Source organism: Mandrillus leucophaeus, unplaced genomic scaffold (genome assembly GCF_000951045.1).
Source record: "Mandrillus leucophaeus isolate KB7577 unplaced genomic scaffold, Mleu.le_1.0 Scaffold46, whole genome shotgun sequence".
Lineage (NCBI taxonomy): Eukaryota > Metazoa > Chordata > Mammalia > Primates > Cercopithecidae > Mandrillus > Mandrillus leucophaeus.
In genome coordinates, this window is record NW_012104920.1 from 1,160,632 (window position 1) to 1,170,263 (window position 9,632).

Here is a 9,632-nt window from a genome sequence, read left to right on the forward strand (position 1 = left end):
GCCAACGCAGGCCTCGCTTCCAGTCCCTCATTTCCCAGCTCACAGAGTCACCAGAGGGTGAGAAGCAGAATGTGCCAGGAAAGAGGGAAAAGGCCACAGAACCACCTTGTCCTCAATTACAAAAAGGTGCATTTCAGAGGAGAGAATAGGGATGGAGAGGAGGAGAACACCTGCCCAGGAGCCAGATAAGTTCAAAGTCACCAAGATGGCGACTGTGTAGACAGGGAGAAAGTGTGAGAGATCAAGGACCAGTGGCTAGAGCTTAGGAATGGAAGGACGGAGTGCCACATTCATCTCTGGAAGCAAAGGGGTGAAATGAGACACGTGTGCACGTTTGTATGTGTGTGGGGGGTGGGGGTATGTAGCTGGGTGGGTGGGTCAGTGAGCACTTCCTATAACTCTCAGGGGATATGCAGGCAGGAGAGTGGATAGCTCTCACAGCTAAACCAGAACTAGAGAGCCTCCTAACTCCTCTGTGGCCATCTTAGCCCAGCTCCCTCTCACTGATCTGAGGTTGGGAGAAGTTGGTTGGAAATGTGAGTGACGGGGAAGCGCAATGGACTTCAGGCTGGGTTGAGAAGTCAAGGAAAAGGGTGTGAGGCTCAGACAAGTCATAGCTCTGTTATCAAAAATACCTTTGGGGTGGGTGAGGGAGGGATCAGGCAGGGTCAGGGACATTCCAGGAGCATCCACAGGAGAGAGACGGGGTGGGAGGAAGGGGCCTCAGGTTTTGTTGATGCGGAGTTTGAAGGCCACACGGCCGGCGAACTTGTCTCGCTCATCATCTGTGGCGATGTTGGCGGCGTTGATGCGGCATTCTACATTCACCTCCACATTGGGGGTCACATTCAGGAACTTCACGGCCACCAGGGGCTGTGTGTAGTTCACCTGGGCCGGAGGAGCAGTGCAGGGTCTAGGCCTGGGGCGATGCGGCCTCCTTCCCTAGCTCACCACCCGCACCCGCCATCAGCCTGGGCCTCCCCGGGACTTACGTGGAACTTCTTGCCATAGTAGGGGAAGTACATGAGGTCGATGTTACCGTTGGCAGGGAACATGACGAAGTTGCCGAGATTCTCAGCATCTTCATCTCGCTGTGGGGGTGCAGGAAGATAGGGCGTGAGCCAGTTAGGGATGGCAGGCACCCAGGAGCTCACCAGACTTCCACTTGTTCTTTTGTTCTTCCTTCGCCCCCGATTATTCCTGTCTCAAGTTTGCCTCCCTGGAGCTGTGAGTCTGTGTGAGTGTGTCTGCGTGTGTAGATGAGGGGATGGTCTGTCTCTGTCATCATTCTAGGAACTCCTGAAGGCTGCTAATGACACGAAAGCCTCCTACTCTACTCCTACCCCAAGTTCTTACCCCATCCTCAGGAATCAGTTTCTGGAGCAGAGCCAAGAAAGAACAGATACATGATTAAGGGTTGAATAGAAAGCAAGGAAGGGGATGTGGAGGGAGCAGCAAGTTTCTAGAAAGGACAGACCGGGGGGTGGGTAGGGGGGAACAGGGTCCCAAGGACAACGAAGTGGTGGCAGATGGTGCTAACAGATCAGCAGCTACCAGATACCTAGAAGGAACTGACGGGTGGGGGCCATATGGGAGGGAGAGCGAAAGATATGGACAATCCGGGAATAAAGGAGAAGGTGGAAGCGTTAGGGAGAGAAGCCAGAGGCCAGGGTGTTGGTGAAGGAGGGCGTGTGTCTGCCCGTAGGAGAGCAGGCCTCTGCATCCTAGAGAGAAGCTAGAGGAGTGCGAGGCCCTCGGAGTTCAAGCTACGGTGGAGCCCACAAGCCCACTCTTACCCCCTTGTTTCTATGTTGATGGGGCCTCTAGGAGCAAAGAAGATAGGGAGAGTCAGGTGAATTACACAGAAACCATGAAGGACACACAGGTGAGCAGGCAGAGAAGGCCCAACGAACTCACCTTCCCAGCACAGGTAACATTCATGCTCTGGTTTGCTCCTGCATAGAAGTTGATGACCTGAAGTGAGGATGGAAGGTGAAGAGAGTCAGAGAAAGAAGTTGTCAAAGATGGGCATCCAGACCAAGCTAAGCCACGGACTGTAGTCCCAACTACTAGGGAGGTTGAGGCGCAGTATAGCTTAATTTCAGGAGTTCAAGGCCAGTCTTGGCAACATAGCGAGACCCTGTCTTTAAAAAAAAAAAAAAAAAAAAAAAGGCATCCAGCCTTCTAGCTACAGAGCTTAGCCTCCAAGAGCCCCGCCTCTCTTTTCCTCTCAGCTACACAAACATCCAAGCCTCTCTCATGCCCATTAGCCCCAGTGAAAGGATGCAACTGTCTGCAGGTGGTGTCCCCAGATCCTTCCTCCATTCACCCTGGGGACCAAGGTCATAGGTACCCGGTTCATCTTGATGAAGACACAGGGCTGCCCAGTGCTGTAACCATAGTGGGTGGGGTCTCCGATGCCGGAGCAGTTGCCCAGCTGGGTCCGGTTGAATTGGCAGGCACGTTTGGGGTAGTTGAGGACTCCATTATCAGGCTGTTCGTAATAGCGCCCAGGGCGGCAGACATCATTCTTTTGGGCTTGGATAGAGTCGTTGTAAGCTAAGGAGGTGGGAGGGAGAGAGTCAGGGGCCAGATGCTCCACTTCCAAGGTCCCCAGTCCCCTGCCTGAAGTCGTGAACTGCCACATAGCCAGGCCCACACTCACGCTCCAAGAACTTGTTGAGCTTCTGAACATGCTGGTCCCAGCTTTCAGTGTCACTGACATTGACAATGACATCAAGGTTCTCAGTCTTGGGACGAATCATCAAGCCTACAGCCGACAAAGGCAGAAGTTGGGGGTATCTATAAGATGAGGGGCTGCACACAGAGGGAAGAAAATGGACACAGGGAACACCAGGGTGGGGACAGCGGTGAATATCTGAGATCGTCTTCACGGGAGGGAGATCTCCCGTGGTTATCTGCCACATGCCCAAATCACACAGCTCCCAACTGCAGGAAATGGGAAGGTGGACAGATTCCAAGAAGAACTTCCCAGAACATGGGGATTGGGTCATCAGAATTAAACTCCCGGAAGGAACTATGAGTTCCTTCTGGAGGTTTGGGGGCACAAGAGCAGTTAGAGTAGCTGGCAGGGGGAGCCGCGACACTCACCCGGTGTAGCCAGTCGGTCCTGGTACTTGGGGGTATGGTCGGAGACAGTCTGCAGCATCACCCACATGGTGAGGGTGAACATGGCGGTGAGGAATCCATAAAAAACGAGGTAGAAGAGGAGGATAAAGGCTAGGGAGGAGGAAACAGGGTCAGCAGGGCCTAACATTCCCACCATCACCTCACCTATCCCCACACACCCCTCTACCCACTCTGAAGTTCTGCACTGGGACTGGTCACAGAGCCACAGGGATGTCTTAGAGCCTTCCCCTGGGAGCAAAATGAGACAAGCTGGAAGCAGGCAGTTGTGTCTGGTTTCCAGCCATGACTCCCAACCCCCTCCCGGTCCTAGGGCACAGTGAAGCCCGACCTTGTGGAGGCCACAGAGACCTAAACTCTTGTTGCTGGGGCAACTCCAAGTATAGGCTGCTGTTACTTTGCCTCCAATTACATTTCCAACTTCTCAACCATGCTTAGTCCTGAAAAGGCACACATCTGTTACCTCTGCACTCATACTCATGCTTAAAGCTGTGCTAGCATGGTGACTTTTTAAGCGGGTACTGGCCACCATTCACAAGCAAACTCTCATGCCACCCCGCAGAGCCTGGACCCTCAGATTTGAATAGCAAAATCTCTCTCCTGGTGCCCTTCAGAAGCCAGACTTTGAACACAGTTCCTGAAATGCAAGACCTAACACCCTAGCCTAGCTACAAATCTCTCAGAGACAGCTTGTTAGAACCTTCCACAGTCACCCCACCCTCAGCTCACACCCAGCACCCTGGGCAGAGGCAAGGAGGAAAGGCAGAATCTCCCACAGCCTTCCCTTGGTGGGGTTTCTCCATGGCTCCCCTGCCTGAAGTAAGGGCCCAGGGGCCGGCTGTTCCCACCACCCTGGACTCCCAATCCTTCCATCTCAGAAGACACTTCTTCCATGAAGTCCTCTGGCTCTCCCAAGCATTGCTGGATCCTTTCATTCCAGGGGCTGGAGTTTGAGTTCCCTGAGGGCATGGATGGCATGGGACCCACCTCGTGGGCTCCTGAGTGGGTGGACGGATGGGGACAGTGACAAATCAGTGTGGAAAAATTGTAAACCGTGTCACACAGTGTCCCCTGTGTCGCAACATCCCAGCTTGACCATCCCTCTTGGAAGAATTCCACCCCTCACCTGCACCTGTGCAGGTCACCAGACCCCCCCCCCCACAACTACTACAACTCCCTGAGTCCTGCCATGGTCAGCCTGGGGAGGCTCCCAAGTCATCCGACTGTCACAGACACCTGGCTGGCTGATGCACACAAATCACCACAGTGACCACTCCTCCCTCCGCCACCTACATGGGAGCAAAACCTGCAGCCTCGGAAAAACTCATACTCTCAGCAGCCCCCCAACCCACAAAGCAGTCAGAGAAGGCTCCCAAGGCCAGGCGGTGGGATACAACTTCCGCCGTGAAGAACCCCCCTAACACACCCCCTCAAGACCCGCCCCTTCATGAACGTTCCCAGGGTCCAGGGGGTGGGCACGAGCTAAAAATAGACGGGGCTGCCGAGCTAGTGAGAGACGGAGGGAGGGAAGGGGCGCTCTTTGGAGGTGGGGGACGCCCGTGTGGAACGGACAGGCCCCGAGAGGGAGTGTGAGCGCCACGGCGCGGACACGCAGGCAGAGCTGGCGACCCCCCGCCCGAGGGGGCTCCGCGGGGGGCGGGAAGGCGGCTGTGACCTACTTTCTCCGCCTCCGCACGGCCAGCCGGGGAGATTAGGCTGGCGATTCGGCCCCCTCCCAGCCCAGAGCCCGGCAGGGAGGCTTGACGCCGGGGACCCGGGAAGGGAGCTGGGGCCGCATCGGCAGGACCCTGCGCCCCCGAGGCGTCACCCCGCGGCTCTCCCCCGCCCGTTGCTGCCGGCCCTGCGTACCCCAGCTGGTCCCGGTGCGGCCCATAAACTGGTGCGTCCTCGGGTTCCACACGAACTCCTTCCACTCCTCAACCACCTGCCCGCAGCTCTTCTTCTCTTTCTGGATGACCATCTTGGCGGCGCGGGTCTAGTCCGGGCGCGGGGCAGGGGGCTGCGGAGAAGCGGGGGCGCCGCGCGCTGAAGCCCTCCACACAACCAAAAGCGCGGGGAGCAAAGGCGCCGGAGGCAAAGGAGACCCCCCTCAGATATGCAGCTGCTGCAGATTCCGGGGTGCACGGCCACGCGCTGCGGGGTGCTGGCAGCGCGGCGGAAGATGCACCGATCCTAGGCCCCCCAACTGCGATGAAAAGGGGTGCTGTCAGAGCAGGAGAGAATAACAAGAGGAAGGGGTATGAACGCAGCTTCACCCTCGCCAAACCGTCTAGAAACAAAACGAAAAGGGGTGCAAAAGCAGACGGCTACAAAAGCCGAGCAGAATGCAGAAAAAAAGCGGGGTACAAAAAGGCAGGGAGAGGTGGGGGAGGGGGCCGCCCCGAAATTCAAGATGCAAAGAAGCTGTGGAACGAAGCTCAAGGCTCCCTCCGCCAAGCGGAGACCACTGCACCAGTGGTGGCTCAGCCGCGGGGGTGGGGCGGGGACGCGCAGTTGGGGGACAGCCAGGGATGGGGGGCCCCCCAAGCGGAGGCTCCGCTCCTCAGCAGTGCGGGGCCCGCGGTCGCCGAGCGCGGTCTTTATACTCTGCGGCTCTGGGGGTGCCCGCCCCCTTCCCACCCCCAGAAGCTCCGCCTCCTTGCCACTGGCCCAGGCGACCTCATACATATGTAAATATGGAGAGGTTGGGCCCGCCCCCCTGCCTCTTCTAAGGGACCTGGCGGTCTCTCCATTACCCCCACCCCAAGTACTGGACTGGGACAGGGTGGGAGGAAGAGATAGAGGGCGTGTCCGGGCGGAGTAGAGGGAAAGATAACCCCAGAGAAACGCAACGACAGAGAAAGAAGCTGATGATATATGCTCAAAGGTGGGGGCCCCAGGCAGGGAGTTAGAAAGAGAGTAAGATATACATGCGGTGGAAGAGTCCAGGAGCAGATGGGGCAGAATGTCAGAGGAATAAAGAGCTAGAGATCAAGAAAGAGAACGAAGAGACCAGCCGCGAGGCTGGCCGAGGGAAGCTAGGACAGGCCACGCAGAGATGGATAAAGGCCACCCTCAGAGGGACGTTCCCCTGTTGGGAACCGCTACCAGTCCCCCAGATGCCTCCTTCTCCAATCTCACAGCCCCTGTCCACACCACCTGGCTCTGTCCGCGTGTAGAGGCTTCCCCACCTTCCCATCACGTCTCCCTGAAGCCCTCTCAACACCACATTCCCAGTCCCCAGCACTGCCCTGAGACCCCAGCCCTGCAGCCAGGTCTACTTCTGTTCTCTGCCTCCTGGCAGCCCCACCCCGACGTCTGAACTCCCATCCTTATATGTCTACTTGGGTCAGCAAACATTTATTGAGCACCTCTATAGACTGTGTACTGTAGCCCTGGGGAGGCCAGAGAGGTTACACTCTCACGGGGCTCACAGTCTAGGAGGGGAGTACACTTGCCTCTAAATACCACATGCTAAGAATCATTATCTCAGGCCGGGCACAGTGGCTTATGCCTGTAATCTCAGCACTTTGGGAGGCCAAGGCGGGCAGATCATGAGGTCAGGAGTTCAAGACTAGCCTTGCCCACATGGTGAAACCCTATCTCTACTTAAAAATGCAAAATTAGGCAGGGCGCGGTGGCTCATGCCTGTAATCCCAGCACTTTGGGAGGCCGAGGCAGGTGGATCACGAGGTCAGGAGATCGAGACCATCCTAGCTAACGTGGTGAAACCCTTGTCCCTACTAAAAATACAAAAAAATTAGCCGGGCATGGTGGTGGGCACCTGTGGTCCCAGCTGCTTGGGAGGCTGAGGCAGGACAATTGCGTGAACCCGGGAGGCTGAGCTTGCAGTGAGCCGAGATTGCACCACTGCACTCCAGCCTAGGCAACAGAATGAGACTCTGTCTCAAAAAAAAAAAAAAAAAAAAGCAAAATTAGCAGAGTGTGGTGGTGTGCACCTGCAATCCCAGCTACTCAGGAGGCTGAGGCAGAATAGCTTGAACCCGGGAGGTGGAGGTTGCAGTGAGCCAAGATCGCACCAGTGCACTCCAGCCTGGGCAATAGAGTAAGACTTCATCTCAAAAAAGAAAAAAAAAGAAAATCATTATCTTGACCACGCCCAGTGGCTCATGACTGTAATCCCAGCTCTGTGGGAGGCTGAGGCTGGCGGATCACCTAAGCAAAGGAGTTCCAGACCAGAGCTCAGGAGTTCAAGACCAGCCTGGCCAACATGGTGAAACTACGTCTCTACTAAAACTACAAAAATTAGCCGAATACAGTGGTGGGAGCCTGTAACCCCAGCTACTCAGAAGGCTGAGGCAGGAGAATCGCTTGAACCCAGGAGGCGGAGGTTGCAGTGAGCCAAGATTGCATCATTGTGCTCCAGCCTGGGCAACAGAGCAAGATTCTGTCTCAAGAAAAAAGAAAAAGAATCATTATCTCCACCTCTTTTAATCTTTCTTCAAATCTTGGGAGAGGTTTTTCTTCTCCTTTCAACTGTTACCTTAAATCCTTAGCCCAAGTTCTCAACACCTCACATTCAAACTGTCATCCACGTCCTCAAACCCACTCCCTCCAGTCCAAGGCCAGCTTCCTGACATGGGACCTGCACAGTCATGCAAGGCCCATGCTCATAGTAGTTTGGTTTAAAACTCTGCTATTGGCCGGGCGCAGTGGCTCACGCCTGTAATCCCAGCACTTTGGGAGGCCGAGACGGGCGGATCACGAGGTCAGGAGATCGAGACCATACTGGCTAACATGGTGAAACCCCGCATCTACTAAAAATACAAAAAAAAAAATTAGCCGGTCGCGGTGGTGGGCGCCTGTAGTCCCAGCTACTGGGGAGGCTGAGGCAGGAGAATGGTTTGAACCCAGGAGGCGGAGCTTGCAGTGAGCTGAGATGGCGCCACTGCACTCCAGCCTGGGCAACAGAGCAAGATTCCGTCTCAAAAAATAAATAAATAAATGAAAAATAAATAAAACTATGCTATTGCTTTTCTTTCCCCGCCAAACATTTATGGAGCTGAATGCCATCGCTGTCTTGAAATTCTTCATAGTTCTATCTTTGAATTTGTGCTTTGTAAGTGACATACAGTGGAGCATTGGCGCATGCCTGTGAGCAGAGGAGATACGTCCCATTCACACAGCGTTCCAGATGCACCACGAGCACAGAATTCTGGGGGACCTACAACGTGTGGGAGTTCAGCCAGATTCCAAATGAGTACAAGGTAAGCATGTTATGTCTACAACTGAATACGTGAGACTGAGTGTGGCCAACTGCTAAATTGGACATGAACATGGAAAGGCTCCCTCTGCAAGGAACCTCAATAACAATGGCCCCTGCCTGTAATCCCAGCACTTTGAGAGACCCAGGCGGGAGCATCCCTTGAGCCCAGGAGTTCAAGACCAGCCTTGGGCTTGACCCCATCTGGCGAGACCCCATCTCTACAAAAAACTTATTTAAAAATTAGTCAGGCATTTTAGCCAGGTTAGACTAGTAGCCACCACTAGTCCCAGCTACTTAGGAGGCTGAGCTGGGAGGATTGGATCGCTATGATCACGCCACTGCACTCCAGCCTAGGTGACAGAGCAAGAGACTATCTCAAAAGAAAGAAAAAAGAAAAATAATTCTATTTTGGTTGCAGTGAGCCAAGATCGCACCATTGCACTCCAGCCTGGGCGACAGAGGGAGTCTGAAAAACAAACAAACAAACGAACAAAAAACATTTAAACATTAAATAGCAAAGAAAAAAACACCATGAGAAAGCCAGGCATGGTGATATGCGCCTGCAGCCCTAGCTACCCAGAGGCTGAGACTGGAAGGTCATTCATGGACGTGCTGGGTACTGTGGCTCGCACCTGTAATTTCAGCACTTTGGGAGGCTGATGTGGGTGGATCCCTTGAGTCCAGGAGTTCCACACCAGCCTGGCCAACATGGCAAAACCCTGTCTCTAGTAAAAATACAAAAATTAGCCGGGCGTGGTGGCTCATGCCAGTAATCCCAGCTACTCAGGAGGCTGAGGCGGAAGAATTGCTTGAACCTGGGAAGTGGAGGTTGCAGTGAGCCAAGATCACGTCACTGCACTCCAGTCTGGGTGACATAGCCAGACCCTGTCTCTAAAACAAAAAACTATGAGAAGTTGAAAGAACTATGGATGAAAGGAAAATAGTTTAGGCCGGGTGCGGTTGTTCACACCTGTAATCCCAGCAGTTTGGGAGGCCAAGGTGGGTGGATCATTTGAGGTCAGGAGTTCAAAACTAGCCTGGCCAACAAGGTGAAATCCCGTCTCTACAAAAAAATACAAAAATTAGCCGGGCGTGGTGGTAGTCCCAGCTACCCGGGAGATTGAGGGAGGAATCGCTTGAACCCTGGAGGCAGAGGTTGCAGTGAGCAGAAATCATGCCACTGCACTCCAGCCTGGGTGACACAGTGAGACTCTGTCTCAAAATAATAATAATAATAATAATAATAATAATAATAATA

General features: G+C 54.3%; 1 protein-coding gene across 1 annotated transcript; it reads right to left on the reverse strand.

The window, feature by feature from the left end:
• Nucleotides 1-596: 596 nt before the first annotated feature.
• Nucleotides 597-5,750, reverse strand: ATP1B2 (ATPase, Na+/K+ transporting, beta 2 polypeptide). The gene is made up of 7 exons (XM_011994543.1): nucleotides 5,017-5,750; nucleotides 3,112-3,240; nucleotides 2,666-2,770; nucleotides 2,354-2,559; nucleotides 1,918-1,974; nucleotides 993-1,091; nucleotides 597-888 (listed from the first exon to the last, which is right to left on the reverse strand). Exons 1-7 carry the CDS (start codon nucleotides 5,126-5,128, stop codon nucleotides 724-726), a joined length of 873 nt encoding a protein of 290 aa, XP_011849933.1. The 5' UTR covers nucleotides 5,129-5,750; the 3' UTR covers nucleotides 597-723.
• Nucleotides 5,751-9,632: the final 3,882 nt, after the last annotated feature.